This window comes from Cinclus cinclus, chromosome 10 (genome assembly GCF_963662255.1).
Source record: "Cinclus cinclus chromosome 10, bCinCin1.1, whole genome shotgun sequence".
Taxonomy (NCBI): Eukaryota; Metazoa; Chordata; class Aves; order Passeriformes; family Cinclidae; genus Cinclus; species Cinclus cinclus.
The window spans coordinates 9,829,399-9,850,650 of NC_085055.1; the positions used below are offsets into that span (position 1 = coordinate 9,829,399).

Below are 21,252 nucleotides of genomic sequence, written 5' to 3' on the forward strand. Positions count from 1 at the left end.
AGCTCAACTGTTGCTGACAGTCAGACCAGCTGGGTGGTGCTGAATTCCAATTCATCACAAGATGCTGATGGGATCAGTCCACTAATCCTGTTGAGATGGGAATAAGGCTTCTGCTCTCATTCTAATTAGCTACAACAAAGGAGGCCAGTTCTAGACCTGAGCTTTGATACAAAATGTTATTGATAAAAATCTGCCTTTTGTCGCCAGAGATCTGCACGTGTTCCCCACACAATTTTTTTTTGTTTTTTTTTAATTCAAACCACCAAAAGCCCATATTTTGGCTGTCTATTCAAAACTGAACATCAGCAACCACCACAATACCCACTGGCCACACAGATGTAAGAGACTGTGACACTGTCAGCTGTGGGCTCCCACCCATGATGTAATACAGCTCCAGATCAACCTCTTCACAGCTGTGTGATGTCAGCCATGAACCTGCTGCAGTGATGCAACAAACTCTGGTATCTGTGAATTGATCTGAATCCCAGTGGTGACATTGGTGGCTACAGACTGCCCTCAGCTAGGATGACTTCATTTGTATGGCAAGCAAATGTTCTGTTTTCCCAAAAACTGTGAGACATGTGTTGTACCTGGAAAGCACACTCATCACATCAGACAAATCTAAGACATATGATCTTGCAGATGACAGAGGAAAATATATTTTCTTATGAATAAGTAAAGAAGCCAATCAATGACCAGGAGGCTGACAGCCAACACAGCAACAGAAGGCAAAAGGCAGCATGAACTGCTTTAGGAGAAGAAGGTACAGCTGTTTAAGAAGAAATACCAGAATCTGGAACTGTGTAAATAGCCTTATTTTTTTCCTACATTCACAACTTAAAGACCAGAAGCAAACTCCACAGTTTCACTCTGATAACAAAACCACCATCACACTGAAGAAAATCCTTGAATTGAGTGATGTAGTCTTGATGATATGGAAAGCAGCTCACTAGAACAGCTCATTTACAACTACTGCTCCCTGGAAAGTGATGGCTTAGGTACAGCCACCTCTCAGATAATGTCACTAAAACCATCTTTTGAGGAACTTGATGCCATCTGATTGCTCAATTCTGACATTTAGAATCAACTCTATTAGAACAACATTTCCAAATGGATTTGAGGAACATTGTTATCCAAACCTCAGTTCCACCTTTAGGCTGTCACTCATTCTATTAGCCAAATAAATGCATGCATCTTTATCCTGGTTTTATGAAACTTTTTTTTTCACTTCTCAAACACTTCAGAACTTGATAATCTAAGAGCAACAATGTTGTGATTCTGCTGACTTTTAGGAAACATTACCATAAAGTTACTAAGAGAAAATTAATATAATGAAAGCATAGTCCCAAGCAGATGAGCTACTGGTATTATGGTACTGACTTTTCTTGCACAAGGAAAACAGAAATCATTGTAAGAGAATACCTCTGTGATATACTTCTGATGCTGTTGGCCCCTGTACACTGGGAGTGTTTTTCTTTCTAAACACTGAAAATGCTGGCATCTTTCGAGCTTCATTTCATACCTGGAGGATTTCCTGACACAGGAGGGGTGACTTTACCTCTTCCTGCCTGCTGTGATACAAGACTACTGCTTCTGCCATACCCTAATTTAAAACAAACCTCAAAAATGTCATCTCCTGACTTACCTTCTACCTGCCAGCCCTGCCAAACCTGAACTTTTCCTAATTATTTCCCCAGGCATCAAGATAACTTAATAGGTTTACACAAAGGGTAAGGTGACATTTACTGAACCAAAATGCATTTGTTCCCACTGTGTTTTCCTCAGGTAAACTGCCAAGGACAGCCCCACTGCTCAAGCCAGATTACCAACAGAACAGATTTAATGAAAAATGTTTTCATCAGCATTACTTCTGTAGCCCTGTAATGAAATACGGAGTTTCCAGTTTCAATTTCCAGCATTTAACGAAGGAGGATGAGGTTCAGACGTGATCCATCCATGATACACTGATCACATTTCCATTCTCAGCAGATCCATGCTTGATATGCATGATCACATTCCTACTTAGCAGCAGCACCAGCAGCACTAAACTACACTTTAACCATTTCCATGAACTAACAGTTTGTAACCAAGAATCTCCGACCTGCTGCTTTTGGCACCATGTGCCTTGGCTGTGATTTCTGCAGTTCCAGAAAACAAGGCAAAGGTCACTGGTTTCTTCCAAATGCGGACTTGATGGTATTACATTTGGAATACAAAGTGACCATCAAAACTTGCTCCACCAACCTGAGAATTCACTGCATGACATGAAACACAAATAGAAGATTACACATCCCACTGAAATGGGTCCTCTGGATTTCTCTGAGTACTGAAGACAAGGTTTGTAGCTTTTAACCAAGGCTGCCTAACTGTCCTCTATAAAACCTGCTTCAAATCGTTGCCAAATCTTTGTCAAGTTTCACATGTGTGAATCAAAGTTTCACAGATGCTATTTCCTCTGGCTACCTTTTTGTTTTGGAACATTCAATACAAATAACAAAGCTTCTTGCCAATGCTTTTAAAAAAGGAGAAAACCCCTCACTTCTCTGAAGAACTTCCACAAATCCCTTGCTTGAAGCAATTTTAATGAAGTGAGAACTATGGCCAAAGCCTTCACCCTTTCCTTCAACACCTAGATTTACCAGATGAAACCTGGCTGGTTTTTTGTTTTCTAGCTCAGAAGCATCTTAAGAACAGTCACACAAGGGAGATTTGTAGAATCTGGCTTCCAAGTTACTTGAACTACGCTAGGGTTTTTCAGCAACTCTTTTCTGTTAAAATACATCACATAAAGAAAAAAAAAAAAAAAGGCAAGTACAACCCTCTTACCTGGCCTAGTCTCTGCATTATTCACCATTTGTTCTTAAGACTAGAAAAATCTGTATACAAACATTTGTAAAAACTTTAATTATATGGAGTAAGAAAACTCAATCATACCTGGGATCAAAGAGGAAAACAGAAGATTCTAAACACCAACTCCCATTCTCCTTCCCTTTTTTCTCTCCACTTGATTTTAATGCGTATTTGCTGTAGTTTAGCTTTCTCTTTTACACATGAAGGAAAACCTCACAGGTGCCACCATAAAAAACACTGACAAAACACAAACACGTATTACAGTCCTGCCCTTAATGTAAGCTGCTGTGTGACCACTGACAAGAAAGCACATTTCCAAGGACAACATGATGTTTTGCTGGAGCAGAACCGCCTGAGTACTGCTAGAGGATAAACATTCCAACGAGAGTAACAACTTGGAATACAATGCCACTTCCTCTGCAAAATGATTTCATTTTCCTTTTGCAAGGAAAAATATTGTTTATTAAAAACAAAAAACAAACAGTGACAACTACTGAACACCATTACATAGTTGTTCTTGTGTGGTTACTGGAGAGCAGGCAAGCGTGACAAGCTCCAGTCCCTGCAAGGAACTGGAAACTCTTTGTATTCCAACAACTGCAGTTGCTTTTCCTCTAATTGACTCTAGAGCAGAAAAATCTGTGGCCCAAATGGATCAAACTGTTATATCAATTATTATTTATTCATTATTCAGTGTAGACCCTGGCTCCACAGTCAGCCACTCCAAGCCACAGAGCAATTCCTTACTGGCCATCTGCTACCATCCTCTCCCTTGCACCAGCACTCCTGCCTGTGCAGCTACACTGCCAGTTTGGTCTCATTACTGAGAACAAATCCTGAACAAACAAAAGCCACAAATAGTTTTCAGCCCTTCTGAGGCATGATCCAGTTCCTGCTTCAGTTGAGTAACCTCTAACATCAACCTAAGGGAGAAGACGAGAACGTGGCTTTATGAGTATTGAAGAACAAGACCAAGACTTCTGGCAGTAGCTGGGATTTGGCCTAGCTGGTTAATAACAACTATGAAACTGCCTTCTTTTTCTTTGGGGGGGGGGAGGCAGTTTCCTTAACTCACAAACACTTCTAATAAAACGGGTCTTTTCAGAGTAGCAAATACAGGACTGTAATTTGCTCCCAAGTTTTGCTCATTATGGGTACGTACAAAGCATGGCATGTCCTTGTGTATACACACCATGGTATTTTAAGGATGGCACATAGTGGAGCTAAGCAAACACTTTGGGAGTGAGATGAAACCACTTTTCAGATGAGCAGGGAGAGATTTTCAGTAGCTTTAAAAGGAAGTCAGGTGACCTGGCAGCCGGGCCTTATGACTGGCCAGCAAACAACAGGACAGATTAGACAGAATTACAGACAAACTGCAACTCATGCACTGCTACAGCACAGATGATGCAAAGTGGAACTGTTTAACCATGTCTGAAAACAGGAATTAATTCTCACCCCTTCACATGGGGTTTGCAGCTAAAGAAGTTTTTACATGTGCTCTGCTTCCAACTTCCCAGAAACACCCCTCCAATCTTCTTCTCTTCCAACAATTTCATTCCCTTTCCTCACTAAACTTGGCACCCACCCAGCAGCTGGACTCTCCAGCTCACCAAGGCCAGTTAAATCTGGGAAGCTCAGTTCCTCGCTGTCCAGCAGGCACTGCAGGCCCCTCTGCTTTTTGGATGCAGAAACACAGACACACAGTGTTTACCTCCAAGGAAAGCAGCCTTTAGACTACACCTACAAAGCTGGTACAGCAGCACACACCCCTCAATTGATAAAACTGCATTAAAAGAAGCTGTTTGGGTTTAACACAAACCTACTCCTTGTTGATTTAAAACTAAAAAAGTCAAATCATAGCATGAAACTCTCAGGTCTAGCTTTTTATACAGTGTAACAAAGACAGTTTAAATGACATCTGAAAGCCTTGGTCACCCCCACTCTCTGGGATCCAACTTGACTGGTCTAAAATTATCCCCTCTCTTGGGTCCTCCCTACTGGCCCTTTGCTGTAAGCTACTGATTCTGCAATGCTTGTGTGAGCATTTCCCAATTCACATCAGGCAGAAAATCTGTCAAGTTAGCGCACATGATTTTTGAAGCTGTTTAAACTACTCTTGCAAATTTTGCCCGAAGCTAACTTGGGGAGGACTTACATGAGCTGTCTCTCCAGTGGATATATGAGGGCAGTGACTTTCTTTGGCAGCACAGTTTCCTTAAATTAGCTGTTTTCAGCACATTGACAAACAAGTTGAAGTCTTGCTTTAACAAAGAGTTGAGAAAAGAAGGAGAAATAAAAAAACGTCTTTTGATAGAAAACCTTTCATCAAGATTTTCTAAGCAGACATTACTTGGAATTTAATCAGATCAAAGTCTGCATTCCTTAAGCATTCCATTTTCTGGTATGCAAGTGTCTTGGCTAAAACAAAGGAGACTAAGCTCAGTTTGAAAACCTCTCACTGCAACATCTTCACTTGGAATCATAACACGGTTCACATGTACTGCTTTGATTCCCAGCAAACACAAAACAGAATTTACCTCTACTGTATTTATTCATCATCTATTTTTATCTAAGACATGTGCTTTTCTCAGTTCTCACACTCAGGACCATGGAGAATAAATACCAGGATATGGACATACTCCCTCCAAAAACATCAACATACCTCCCGTCTATGGACTCTCCCAATCAAGAAACAATTCCTCTATTTCCTTGACATCTCTTCACTCTCCCATGAAGACTGCAAGCCAACTGATGGCTCAAGACTTGAGTACAACTTGTCATGTCCACAGGGGCAGAACTAACCTGGCTGTCAGCTCATAACTTACAGCAACTTATTCTTAGTGATCTGGTTTGTAGTGCAGGTGGGAGTTGAGCTGCCATGCAGAAATGGGAACGAATGTGGCAAAGGGCTGTAAAAAAAGTTCAGCTGAAGACATTATTTTGCAGGCTCGAACTGGGATGCCGAATTTGAAAGTCAAGTCACTTAATACATATTTTTATCTTGTTTTTAATGAAAAGCTTGCTAATGTTGCTACACTTGTCCTTACATCATGGTAAGTTGTATGCAAAAATAAACTTCAGTACAGGACACAATACAAGCTGCCACCTCAAGAGCAAGGGCTGAGCCAGTGAAACAGGGCTCTCAGCAAGAGGACAGAAGGCTCTGGGTTCTATGGGGCAACTTCACGTTTCCTTACTTCTACAAGTTAAAAGTACCATGTTTTCCTCATCGTCCAGAGACTGGTCAGCAAGCACTCAGAGGGCTTCAGGGTCTTCACACACATCATCTCCTCAAACCCATTTCTCTCTCTTTTCTGATTTTACATGGAAAACATGGGGCAGGAAGTGTGAATGAAAGGCAGTGCAGAAGCAGATATGAAAAACAGAAAAGACTCCTGCCAATAAACTCTGCTGCACATACAGCTTCTCACAAAATAAGACAGGAAATCAATCACATGATAAATATTAGTGCCTCCATTTCATGATAAGACTTTCAGATACTATACTAGACACCATAGCCTGTAGCTTAAAATCCACAGCCAACCTTCTGTTATTCATAAAAGGAAGGCGAAGGAAGAGTCAGATACGAGGACAAAGCAATCCCACAGGTTAATATAAAACGTAATGCAGAGAGTGTACAATCATAGGCAATGACAGTCCTGACAGAAAGGTATCAAGGACCTCTAGGCAGGACTGAGCCAGTCTAGAAAAACCCTGTAAGACAGTACAGTGCCTCTGAACACATTTACACTGCCCATGGTGGTCCTTCCACACCCATCTTAGGCATCCCATGTACATCGATGGCAATGATAAAAGACCCTCAACAATCTGCTCATGGCTATCAGTCACACCCCAAGAGATCATGAGTGAGGAATATTGTGTGGTACTGTCACTTTGCTAGATGTTCTGCCCTGGCTTTCATCTCAGTAAGTAAAATATTTCATATATTTAGCCATTCTAATGGCTCTGTGAGTAAACTGTAACTTAGGGAAGGATAACTTGGAATAGAATAAAAGCAGGAGGAATGCGTCAGTCAGGAGGGCTGGAAACATAAAATGCAACTAACAAAGACTTCTTATCTATATATCTATCTATCAGTCATATATTTATTTTGCTAAAAGCTTTAATTCATCTTAATACTGGACATAAAATTCTCCATCTACAAGCATTTTCACATATAAATATGTCAGCTAATATAACAGCTGCTATTTACCTATTGTCACATTAATTCTGCATATTCCCCCTATTATTTCACCAATCAGTTAACAATGTGTTATTATAGTCCCTTTTCCCACAAGTTTAAGTAGAATGATAGAATAAAGTCCACAGATGGACAGACAATAAAGAAAAAAAAATGCTATTGCTGTGCATACATTTCAAAACATCCGAAGGGAAGAGCTAGAAACAAACCAGACTGAAAATTCAAAGGGCCTAAAAAGCAAAGTGAGTAATTTCACATAAAAAGGCCAATTACTTTCAGAGAAAGGCAAGCATTTCTATAAAATTTTATGCCTGTTATTACTGCATTTCTCTGACACTCTTAATAGAGTGCCTCTGTATTTATGGCACTCAGATACAGCTTCATCAGACTGCACAGTAAAGTCACCAAATGTCTCATATCACTGCAGACACTGATCCATCTTCTGCAGAGCTATATTTTACTGAGGAGAAAAGTCAGTAAAGTCCAACAGTCAAAAGTCCTATGTTCTTTTAATGGCTCCTTGAGGCCATCTCTCATGCTGACATCATCCCTTACAAATAAAGCCTGTTACACTTTACACAAGCAGTGTTTCAATTTCAATAGGACAATTATTGCCAGAATTCCAGAAAAAGAGCTCGAGTCTTTCTAAGTCATCTGAGCAGTACAAGCCATTTTATTGTCAAGAAATAAAATAACAGGATAGGATATGCACGGAAAATATCCCATATCAGAGGGAACAGACAAATGAAGATATAAATGGCAGCAACTGCTAAAACATATGTTCAAAATATGAAATAAATTTTGAATCTGGAAACCATAAAAGTCACCTTCAGTCAAAAACACACCATGCAGATATTACCAGGGCTCAAGGGCTACAGGACTGGTGGTCACCATCTCATACATCTTCACTTTTTGAAAAAAAAAAAAAAAAAAAAAGAAAAAAGCTAAGCTTGCTAAAAACTAGTAGCAAGGGTATCAAAATGATTATGTTCTTCAATTAGTATTTGAGGTGAATTGTATGCTCTTTGTTCACAAAATAACATTATGAGTGTGGAAGCAAACACCTTTTATAAAACAAAATCCAAACTCATCTGACCACACTGAAGTTTTTTTTTCTTTCAAAACCAAACCATACTGATTCCTCTTCAGGGAAATGCTTAAGTTGAGGTTTAACAGCAAACATTGCTCTTAAGCTGGGATGAAAATTAATCTCAAACTGCAGTAGTCACTTTGAAAATTTTTGGCTGGGTGGTTCTATCCCTCCAGCTACTCCCGTGAAACAGTTTTCTGCATGTACAACTTTTATCTATACCAGCTCACTGCAAACTGATGAAAATGAAAGCTAGAAAAATTCTTGACAAACACTGAGCCACAGAAGAGAAGCTGCGCAGCCACTGCCCACACTGCACAACAATGATGAGAATTTCACTTCCAGAGATCTGTTATTCCATTTCATAATGATTACTTCAACTGCTGGTATTTTTAGCTGTACATGTACATGAAACTGTAATTTAAAGTGTACATTTGAAAGCATATAAGAATTTCAAATGGAAAAACCTCCAAGTAACAGAGAAACTGCCTCACCCCTGCTAACACAGGGCCACAGGCAGGACACACGAGATGTGTGAGAGCATTCACTGCTCCTCAGCAACACGACACTGCCTTCTGCCCGCTGCTCCTGAAATACTTGACTGAGTTCCAACAGAGCAGGGTTTCATTTTCCAAGACGGCTTCACAAAGTTACCAGTGAGGGGAAGTGTGCAGTAAATTAACTCATCCCCCCCAGCCCCTTAGATAAAGTTCCTTCAGGTACAAAAGGAATCACCCAACGAAAACAAAATCAACTTTAAAAAAAAACCACATAAATTTAAAGCAAAACACATTTTAAAAGCTTTGAAAATGGAGCTAAGCCTATTGTCAGATTGCAAGTCCATGTGCAAACCTCTGGATCCATCTATTATTTTTTCCTATCAAAAATTATGAGTGTTGTTAAAACATACACTTGATATTTATTCAATCCACTTACCTTTCCCACAACTTCACTAGGATAACAGGCTTGAGTACAAAGAGGGTCAACAGCCTTCAGCTTGGGTGAACAGGAGGCAAATTAATAGTCAGAGACTGCAAAAATATTCCAAAGAAATCTAACCCCAAATAACAGAAAACAGTCCCAATGCAAAAATCACTCCCTGGATTTTAGTCAATAGATTTAATGGAAGTAATTCAGCTTTAACAACTTCTTAAAGTCTGCACGGGCTTTGGGGGGAGATAAGAGAGAAGTGCTTTGATGCAGCAAGGTTACTGGAAAACTTCAGAGTCTTGGAATTACAGATCTGATATTCACTGAATAGCAAATAAGCCATTGAACCACGCACAAACTGGAAGGGCTGGTTAAACACTGAAAATAATTTGCCCTGATATTTGAACAACATCATAAGAATGGCACAGTATTAAAAGATTCATCTAACTTCAGTATAAATATGGAAGTGATCAGCAAAAAAAAAAAAAAAAAAAAAAATAAAGGTAGGAAAATGTGAGTCAAGCAGGATATCTGATATTATATTAAAAAATAAAATTATGATAAAGCACTAACAACAGTGGCAGTACAGGGTATTTCTCTTGCCCTGAAAGTAATACTGAGTTCATTACTGTAATCAGAATATGATGAAGAAAATATATCCTGAGATCAGCAGAGGCACAGAAATGCATCTCTACTTCTAAGAGAAGTAAAATAAAACTCCCTGGCCACTATAAAAAAAATGAGAAACTTGTGAGAAGTCTCACCACAAACCATATTTCAAAATAAAACTATTTTGGTTTGTATTTCTCCTGATAGTATTTAAGAAACAAGAATCTTTTATTTACACAGCACCTACAGCCAACGAAGAAACAACTGTTGCAACTGTGACAAGAAATACTAAGTAAAAGAGAGTACTGCATTTCAGGGATGCAGAGTCAGATAACAAGAGTGGCAGGATCATAAGACAAGTAGCCATAAACAGACCAAAAAAATGAAAGTTTGCCACTGGAGTTTGACATCGCCAGAAAAAATTAATACCAACATTACACCCAGAATGACTCTTCTTCACAACATGCAATTTTATGATATTACATAATGTAGTCACATAGCTTCAAATCATCTGGCACAGAAATAAAATACAAAGGCATATGAAAAACCTGTTTCAATCAATTCACTTATATGCGATATAAAACTTGAAATGAGATTTAAAAAGTCCCCCACATAAGATGGATGACCTATAATTTTTTTTCCTCCTCTCTTCATGGAGCACAAACTCTGGTTTCCAGCTTCAAAATTAAATGCTTTTGCCAGAGAAGTAAAACAATACACCAAACAAGTTCTTCTCTAAATGCCTCTGACATAAGGATGTGTTGTGGTGCACACAGGAAGGAAGCAGACAGTGCCACACAAAATAAGGAAAGCAAGATACAAAGAATTGGGAAATGCAGCGATAGGATTTCTTTATAGTTCAAACAGGCAAATCTGAAATGCATACTGTAAATATGAACAACGCTTTTTTCTAACATGACTAAAAAACAGACACCAGTGTTCAGCAGACTGAAACACCTCCAGCTGAGGAAAACTGAAGTATAAAGTGCTTCTCCAAGGGTGAAGTGGCAGCCAGGCCACAGACTGGAGAAGAGAAAATCTCAGGGTTCTACTCAGGCCTTTTTGTTTGTTTGTTTGCTGCTGTTATCCCAAACAACTGTCAGGTATCAGACACATTTCTCCTGACTATACTGAGAAAGCCCCAGGGACATGTGCTGTAGATATTCATTAAAAGAAGAAGCACCTTCCCCAAAACAGAGAGAACAACACCTCATTTGAGTTATCCCAGAATCCATTCATACAGCTTGCAACGCATGCTTCTAAAAACCCCTGTATTTCTTTTTATAACATTTTCAGCACAGTCAAGAATTGAAAAGAACTCTTATCACATGGCAAGGATACAGCTAAAGTTAAGGGGTTTTTTAAAATCACATTTCTATATGAAAATCTAATTAGAGAGAAAGAATAACAATTATTATTAAAACAGTTAAAGGTTCTTTTTCCATTTATATATTGCAAATCTGGCAGCACTGGGGCAACAACTGCATTATTGATGAAAATCTGTAATTTTGCCTTTTGTTTTATGCATCCAAGAAGGAAAAATGCCTTTTAAGTGAAAGGAATATAAACTGAATAGTATTTAATTTTATTTATATGTGGAAAACTACTTAAGCAGTCTGATTACAAACTGATAACATGTTTTTCAAATGGAATTTCCAGACTTATTTCTTAACCACTACAGGGTAATACAGGGGCTGTGAGCAGAAACTGCAGTGCAAAAATGTTGATAAAAAACCCAAAAAGATACATTTCTCATTTTACCATATTTGTGAAAGCAGAGATGGCAGATGTTTAAAATATCACATCTGTATTACTCAGTTACATAATTCACAGCCAGATCATGAGCTGAAATGTGTGTGTGTAATTTCCTTCATCATGCTCAGAACACAATGCCAGTTCTGAGCTAATCAGCAGTGAAGGTTTGATGACTGTTACCAACAGTGAAGCTCCTGGGATTTCCACACTAACTTCTAATGGTAATTGTAACAACCTGACACACAGCCATCCCTGAATGATGTGACACAACTTGCACCCAGCAGAACAGAGTTATTAAATATTTAACATCTGAATATTTGCAGTAAGTTTACAGCTCTAATGGCTGACCTGCTGTTTTGGCATAGATGGGTTCCAAAGATAACTTTTTTACCTTGCTAAGCACAAATCTTCACAGTCCTTTGCAAGCCAGCAGTATGAAAGGAAATAGCAGATATTTTATGGCTCATAACCACATTCAGTCGTGGTCCTCTACGAAAACATTTATTCCATAGCTGAGCTTGGAACCAATGTAATGACAAGCTCCTAATTGTCCTGCTATTATTGTGCTCAGTGACTCTCAGTCCCTGAGAACAGCATGACTGACACTAGCTCAAAGACCAGTAGAAGCCTTGGTCTATGACTGAACTAAAGGTCAATATATGTGACCACAAATAATAGTAATCATTAATTAAGCACATTCAAATTATTACTTGTCTCATCAGCATCCTAAAATTATTTTTTTCCTTGGCTTTTAAAAGGTATTTCTCCTGGTATTTAAAAAGGTATTAACCAAATGTTAAGATACCAATTATTCATCTTTTTATCACGGTGACATCTTGGATGAGAAGACTGGAGCTGGTGATGAGAGAGGCACTTGAGACCAGGCAAGATGAACAAGAAAAGTAGAAAGTGTTAAGACATGGAAGCTGGGCTAAAGGAGACAAAAAAACCCCATAAAAACAACCAACCAACCGACCAACCATAAAAAAACAAAAACCCTACAAAAACGTGGGCAGAACAGACAGAACTGAGACAACAAACATTGCTGGGAACAACATGTGACATGGACACAGGAAGAAACCTGTGTAGAGCATAATCACCTGGCAGAACATAATCACCTCCAGAACACCCAAACACAGAACCTAAGATCTGCTCAAACTATCACCTCTGCCCTCAAACATCTGTACAACTTGGAAGTACAGCATTCCACCCTACAAACAGGTTCCAGGGAATGACAGCCTCCTGCTATCTTGCTGGCTCACCTAAAAGAAATGCAAAGGTTTGAACTGGCCAGATGAGCCACGCAGATGCCAGCTTTATTCCATTTAACCTTCCTAGAAAATTCAGACTGCATCTCTGACTAAAACTCAGCCTGAATTTAGAATTCAGCATCAGGAAAGCAACCTGAAAACACAATGATATTTCAAACAGAGAAAACTCAGTTAAGAACACTGCTAAATCAAGCACAAGGATGATACAGTCTATCATCAAAGATGCCCACAGAACTTTAATTGCTTGTTTCCTGTGCATATCTACCATCCACATGTCTTTAATTAAAAACCACATACCACTTTTCATTCTTCTTCAAAATTTTTCTGTTTAAATAATTTTTTTCAGACAAGATGAAGTTACTGTAAGAATCAGGACTGATCACAGTCAAAGTCTTATAAAAGAGAGTGCTGTTGAAAAACCATTGGGGAAAAAAACCAGGGAATTACACAAAGAAAAAGGGATTGTTAAACTGAAAGTAGTGAACGCTGCTTTGGAAAAACAGATTGCATACTGTCAGTGCCATATATTTCCTTCATATTACTAAGCAAATTTTCTAAACTCATATTTCAAAAATACAATAATTAATCATATTTCTTCTAGTTGTTGGGCTTGATTCCCAGTATTTCTGAGGAGTCACCAAGACATCTGAAGTTATTAAAAGCTACATTTAAAAATAATGACTTTAAGTTCAGGCACTAAGTATTTTAAATTTTTAAATAATCAGCAGATGCTTTCAAACTTTGTACCATTCCAAGCTTCATATATATAAAATGCAGTAACATTACCATGCTTCACTGCGCAGAGATTACATTAAAAATAGTGTTTCAAAACTTTTCAATAGTCTGGAGCACTACCCCAAAAGCCCAAGGCAACAATAACACATTTCTGTATTCAAAGCTAAGTTTCAACAATAAGCTGAATAAAGAAACTAAAATTCACATGGGTCACCGCACAATGTCTGGGTGGTGGGTGGAACTGAATAGATGCCCCCCTAATCCTCCTGCTCTCTGCAGAGAGCATATTATGGTCACAAACCATATGTTCCAGCAGCCAACACCTCGGCTGCATAGCAAATTAGGGGGTTTTGGCATTTTCTCACTTTGGAGTGCCTGAAGCTCATTGGAAGAAAGTTATGAGTGTAAATACTTTAACTTTCAAATCAGCCACATTATCAGCTAGATGAGAACAAAGACTCCTCACTCCAGAAAGACGTGGGCTCTCAGTGGAAGCAGGAGTTTGTAGTGTGGCATTGTAAGTGAGGCTGAAGTCAAGGATTATTGTGACAGTTTTGGGGACTTCAGGCTGAAACATTAAACCCTCTTCCTGCACAAATATAGAAGTAAAACTTAGGCACAACAGCTTTATAAAGAAGAGACCACAATTCTGTTCCCTTTGCATCTTCTCTAAATATCTGTAATTCAGGCAATTAAGGCAATACTTTTAATTCTGATGCACTGATAAATCCAACCACTAGACATTTCTAACATGAATGAACTTCCACTCCTTCACTTTGAAGAGAGGGACACAGCAGATGAAGAAGAAAGCACCCTGCACAGCACATGGCTGCAGATGAGTACACAACTGCAATTCATTCAAGCTGTTTGGCCAGCATCAGAAACCATGAGATTCAAGCCTGATTAGTTATTACAGAGAGAAGAACCCTTGAATTGAGTTATAGCCTTTTGTTAGCTACCATGTAATTTTATTTTTTACACATGGTACATAATTTGCAGTGTTTGTTGTAACTAATTCGGTACTGCTGGTTCTTCTGAATAAACTAATTACATCTACTCATTCTAAACATGAACCGGAAGTTTAAAACTACTTACATAAAATAATCTATTTTGCCAAATGAATGCACAAAAGCCAAACCTATCAGCAATAACATTTCACTGAACCAAACTGAGCTCTATAAGCCGTACTGTAGAATAAAAAATTCTTACTGAGTCAAAGGCCAGCACACTGTTTGACAGAAAATGATTACCAAATTTACAGCAGGTCAGTGGTAAGAGGTTACAAAACAGAGTTAAGGTGTCATTTCACAACAGGTATGAATGAATTTAAGCTTACACACCTACCAGAACAGACCCTCTCATCCTTATTGCCCATGAAGTTCTTCCATCCTTTCCTTTTGCTGGCATTCACATGCAGGTCAAAATGCAGTGAGCTGTCCAAGGATTCGATACAAGTAGTTATTGGCTGGATTTTCAGCCAGGTAAGTATGAAACAGCTTGCTGCAAGGCACTAGGATTGCTGATGTTGACTGTGCAGCAGGAGATGAAGACAGAACTTCCCCTTTTGGCATCAGCACAGAACTTGGATCATATTAGGCTGTGTATTTATGATGGCCTTCAGGGAGCATTTAACAAGGATGAATTTTTTTACCTCCAAGCACAGCTACAGCCATGGGAGAACAGGGCTGGAAGTGCCATGAAAGAAACACAGGTATTTCCTTTTTTCCCCTAAATTCTAATTTGTCCTTCATGTGACTGCAGGGCTCAATATCTCCAACTATGAATCCCTACCCTCTTTACTTTTTATGTAGTTAACATTTATCTCCAAAAATATAACTACGAGGGCATATGCAAACAGGACAGTATTAAAAACAAATTAAATCTGATTATGATGGACTCAAGGAAGGGGAAAACTAGTGAAGTAACTAGAAACACATGCAACACCACTGACGACTACTTACAAGAGCTCACTGGTAGTAAAATTTGATGGTGGGACTTTATTGTTTGTTTTAAAAGATAAACTCGTTAAACAAAGGCAATCTGAATGTCACATATTGCTTTTATTGCCACAAGGATTAGAAACTACAAGCTCAGATTGCTTTTTCCCAGTTGACATAAAATGTTAGGCAAAAAGACTTCCTGTGTGCCAAGAACAGTTGAGCATTACTGCAGTTCTCAGGTCCCCATCCAAACCCAACACATTCCAACAGAAATGAACTATAAACTACCACAGCCTACTGCTCTGTTTTTTCAGGGTAACAACAACCATAAAAACAAAACAACAAAAAAACCCAGAGAACTGACCTCAATTTAGCAATTTACCAAAGCACCACACAGACAACTCCATTAGACCAAGAACTGCCAGTATTTATACACAGACCACATGAGATCAAGACTTCCTAATAACAGAAACACAAGAACAACAAAAACAAAAGGGAGTGATAATCAAATTAAACAAGGACTGACACATGTAGGAGCTAAGACCAAAAAATGCAGCTGGATGGAACAAGCTGGATTACTGTCCAAAGTCAGGGGAAGGGTTCTGATCCTCTCTCCTTCTCACTCCCACAGCTACTAGAACCTCTGGACAGGGCGTTTCTCTTTGGGGTTTGGTAAGGACACAAATGCAATCACGAGACTCTGAACGAACCTACTGATATATCAGGTTTTGGGCTTTAATACTGAAACTTTAGATAACCTAAGTATCAAAACTGTAAACTCTGTTGGCAGACTGAGACTTGAACAAACTGTAATTCCAATTCTTTCCAAGTTACCTTAAAGATCACAACAAGTCTACATTCGAAATACAGTAACTGAGATTTAAAAAAATTACTTTTAGCTGGTTTTGACTGTGCTGTTGTGGCTTTAAGAACAAACGTTTGGGTCACAGGGCCACTGTTATCTGAGCCACGCTGTGCTTCCCAAGCCATTGTACGTTTCATTAGGCAGCACCAACTGAACTCCTAGCAGGAATGAAAAACACCAGTGAGATCCTTCACTGCAGAACACTCACACACTCATTGCAGTCCTTCTGGATGCATGCAAGCACTTGGCATATAGAAATTTTACTGACACTATGGTCAGATTTTACCATTTCTATGGAGAGCTAGTAAGAACAAAATTACAGAGATGCCTTATTGGTAAAGCCATTGTAAAGGCACTGCAGGCCATTTTATTCTTCCCGGTCAGAGTCCTTCCATCCTTTTTTGCTACTAATATATTCCAGAAACAAGACATAGTGAGCTGCATGTAATTATCTTATTCAATTTCCATGCAATGAACATTTATTTTATTGCATAAACCCACTTATTCCCAACTTCTCCTTTAAAAATGGAGACAGTGAGTGGTTTAAGTAATTACAGCTGTCATGGAGGGTTTGACAAATAACTTTTCTTCTCAATGTATGCTTGAGGCCACTGGGAAAGCTGTCAAGTAATGACATAAGAATCTACATTAACGCTGGCAAAATGCAAGTGTGCTTCCTTTCACATTTAACTCAGGTTGTTTATAGCCCTTCCTTTTCCAATTCTGTGGTCAAGAACAGAAGTGGAATGAACGAATGGGTTGTAACTGAGATAAAATGGGGAGAGATAATGAATGTTAAAGCATATCCTTCATTTGATAATGAAGAAGTTTGCTCATTCTTCAGCACTGATGAGCTCTGTAAACCTAAGCCACTTCCTAAAAGACCAATTAAGCTGTAAGGGAGGATTATAAAGGAATGAGATACTCTTTCAGTATCTAAGTTATTAGTTATTACAACACTGCATTTCTTGCACATCCCTCACACATGAGAACATGACAGGGGTCATTGCATCACACACTGCAGGGAATTACATTCCTGCTAATCCATGCCAAAGCTTTCCAGCACAGACTATCCCATCTTCAGCTTGATTTCATATGTGATCTTAATTCCAGTCAAAGTACAAAACAACTATAAACTCACTACTGCTTTACTGCCTGATGATGTTATATGCTCAGTTCTGAGAGTAACCTTAAGCACTGATCTTGGTTTAAAGAGTCACATGTGGGTCTTCATCATCTGGAAGAAAGCAGTGCCCAGAAGCAGCCAAGGCCGTGACATGACTAGACAATCCACTTTCCAGTGAGAAGTTTAAGGACTGAAGAAAATTATTAATGAGGAACTTTATTTTACCATCTAAATGAAATACTGTATTCAAAAGTTCAAAAATAAAGTGCAGCAAACCTCACCTGTTTTTGCTGCTCTGGTGACTGTTTACTGAACGGTTAAGAACGGTACTTAGAAGCTATTACAACTTGAGCTGGTATTAGTCAAATCTGAACCCTTACAAGGTCCAAAGAAAGGTTATCTTTCCATTGAATTAATACCTGAAAATGCATCTTATGGCTGACATCACCCACCATAAACCTCAAAATCCGCACAAGGGCACCCAACTAAACTTGATCAAAGCTCTGATCCCTGACACCCTGTTCCTACTGACCCGCTTTGCTGGCTCACCAGTGTTGAGAGGAGTTTCCAGGCTAGGCCAGTGGCTCTACTAGGGCTCCAGGCACTGTGAGATCCTGGTCTTCTGGCAGGGTAGTTACATTAATGAGGGATGTGATTCATCCCCACCTCCTAAGCATCAATGTGGTCACACTGACATGCAGTTACTTTTATTGCTACTAGAATGGGAATGAGGTGTATCAGTATATGATTCACGCTAGAGATGTGTCTGTTCAGGCACATGAGGAGGAAGGTTTGCACACTGCTGTTTCATATTAAGGTTTGCAACTGAATTTGTAATTTGGGAGCAATTTCAGTAATTTTTATGAAACACAGACATGCAGCACCTCATGCATTTGGAGTCTGGCACAGCATGTAGGGTGGCTCTTGAAAGTCTACAGTGTGGGGTGCTGTTTACTTTTAGTGTTTATAACACCTAACACAAAATACATTGTATTATATTATTTGTGGCTAGTCCTATATAAAAGAATTTTAAGCCTCCCATGAACAAAACTTTGCCCAGCATTATTCAAAACAAATAAGTCACAGAACAGACCACGCTAAAAAAACCCCACAAGATTAAGTTATTCACAGAAGCCTTCAAAACAGAGAATTGAAACATGATGTGCATCCCCACACACTCAATAAGCTTTGCTTTTTACAATTTAAGAACAGTTCTAGCTTTTTTCTAAGGTTCATTGTGATGAAAAATGCACAAAAGTGTATGGCATGAACTGCTGCTTATTAGCATTTAATGCTTCTTGAACAACTACAATGCAAATATTCATCACAATAGATGGGAACCTTGGTGGGAACAAGAATTCCCACAAATTGTTTAAGAGTACAGTAAAAGAATAGTGTTATAAACAAAAAGCCCAAACTCCTCACAAATGTGTATGCTACATTTGCTTACAGATTAATCCACTACACATTCACTGTGCAACAGCACTTGCACAAATGAAACAAAAACTAACCCAAAAAGTTATATCCTGAGACAAGAAGCACCTTTTAATGTATAGATACATTCAAGACATGCAAACGACTGTTGTCAAAAGGTTTGCTAATTTTCATGAGAGTTTCTTTAGTTAGTGAGAGATTTTGGCATAAGTAGGAGGTTACAGAGTATGAAGTCAAGACAATTTAAAGAAGGTTCCATTTTGAATTACTTAACTGACAGTATTACCAGCACACTTACTAACAACATGGTAACTTGAAAAAAAAGTTACACTGGAAGCTAATTTCTAAGCTTTCAAGCTACAACTCAGTACTAGAAAATCCAAGTTACTAATTTCAAAGCTAAAAACAGATGGCATGCTGACACCTTTTAAAGCTACTTTGACTTCATTTATACAACTGCACGATCAAAATTGACTAAATCTGATCTATATAATTTTCCCAAGTCTCATCTCTCTATTTAGTACAGCAGTATGCAAACACAGATGTATTTTCACTTCTGATTGAGATACTTACAGTCACAGAATACGTTTTTAGTCTATTCTTATGAATACATTTAAGGAACAGAGAGAATAAAAACCTTATTGCTTCCTGCACCTTGTAAAGTAATTAATAATCTTTAATATCCTTAAATACACGTTATACGCGAGAAAAAAAGAAAAGGGCTGTGATTATATTCAGTGTTTTTCATATCTTTTTTATGGCTGTTTGAAGTTACAATAACAGAAGCATAAGACCTTTTAGAACTTATAAGAAATAGCTTCTTTAGCATACACGCACCTGACAGGTCTTCTTGGAAAGATGTTTACCAGTGTCAGCAGGAGAAGATGAGAGACTGTGAGGGTGCACACGTATATGTATATATACACACTCACATAGAGATGTATCAGAGCAAGAACAACACTGGCTAAAAACACAGCAGTAAGCAGCAATGCTGAGAAAAACCCCACAACGCTTTTGAAAACAATTCGCCATAAAGGAAACATTTTTACGGCAGAGATGATAAAGAAAAAAAACCCCCTACATATGGGAGAGATCTCATCAAGCGGGCAGAGGAAGAACCCTGCCACAGCTCCTCCATCCTGCCTCAGCCGAGGAGAGGAAGGGCGGAGAGCGAAGGGAAGAGGCGAAACCAGCTTCAGTTTAACGAAGAGACAACAAATTGGTCGCCTCAGACTCAGTCCTGAGCGGAGGGCTGGCTGGGCAGCCAGGAGCCCCAAACTCTCTCCGAGAGCCCCGCTCCCCTTCCCCGCTACCTCGCCCCTCTCACCAGCCTGGGTGGTGTCGCTGAGATCGTGGTTGGCGGCGCTGGCCCGCGGATAGTCCCGGAGCTTCCTGCCGCTCAAACTGAGGGTCCCGCTGACCGCCGCTTCTTCTAGGGCTCGGTCTAAGGAGCGGCTCCAGGAGCCGGGAGCCGAGGGACCAGGCGGAGCGGGACAAGCCGCGGGCATCGCGGCAGAGCCGCCCTCCGGCGCCGCCATTTCCCCGCCACAGCCCGGCCACACGGCGCATGCCAGAGCGCGCGGCAGGGGCGCATGCGCGGCCGCCACCCGACAGCGCCGGGAGCGCGCGGGCACCGCATCCGTTCGGGCCGGGCCGGGCCGGGCCAGCCTCGCTTCTCCAGCCTCTCCTCGGGTCAGCCGGCCTGCAAGGGAGCCACCCTCCCGGACACGCCTGGACACCTGCTGCAAATGTTAGAAATTCTAGTTTTCCCGACAACGTGAGATGTCAGAGGATGGTTTCTGGGTGCGCATCGCTCAGAAGCTGCTGCGTGTCGGGCCCGTTCCGGCAGCAAAACAAGAGAAGAGCGCAGAGAGCTCCGCTACATGGGAAATGTAACAACTGCTTCACGTTTTTTAACTTAAGGATTGATGGCATTAAAAGGCCACACCCTTCGTGACATCTTCATTAAATGCCATCTTGCCGAGCTGCTTCCACTGAACCCACCTGATGCTGCAGCCAACACACCTGAGGTGATACTGAAGAACAAAGGCTGTCAATAATCAAGTAGCAAGACAATCACAAAATGTCACATCAAGTACATTTACAGGCAGTATTTTGTCCGGCATTGCCAATTAATAGCAGCATTTCCACTGGTGTCTCCTGCTGGCACAGCACTCCCACACCCCACGGAAGCTGCTGGGGCTGTTCCTGCAGCACAAGGTGTCGATCACAGCGATTCTCTCTCGCTATTAAGACATGTCACAGCAACAATCGGTGCTTGGGCTGACACAGCTCGTACTCTCACCACACCAAACCAGTAAACTCCGCAGTGCTACTGAAACACTAATTAGTAGCTGACAGGCAAATGCAAGTGAGCCTCTACAGTGCCGCTCCAAGAAGTGCTCCCCTGTCCGGGTGTTAAGCTGGGCAAGGAGTGTGAGTC

At 40.0% G+C, this 21,252-nt stretch overlaps 1 protein-coding gene across 1 annotated transcript in view; it reads right to left on the reverse strand.

Moving 5' to 3' along the window:
* The window catches only part of LRCH3 (leucine rich repeats and calponin homology domain containing 3), a 55,786-nt gene extending 35,432 nt beyond the window's left edge, over window positions 1–20,354 (reverse strand). The window contains exon 1 of the mRNA XM_062498832.1: window positions 20,137–20,354. Coding sequence (XP_062354816.1) covers window positions 20,137–20,347 — 211 coding nt within the window. The 5' untranslated portion in view covers window positions 20,348–20,354. The remainder of the gene's footprint in view (window positions 1–20,136) is intronic.
* Between the last annotated feature and the right edge of the window lie 898 nt (window positions 20,355–21,252).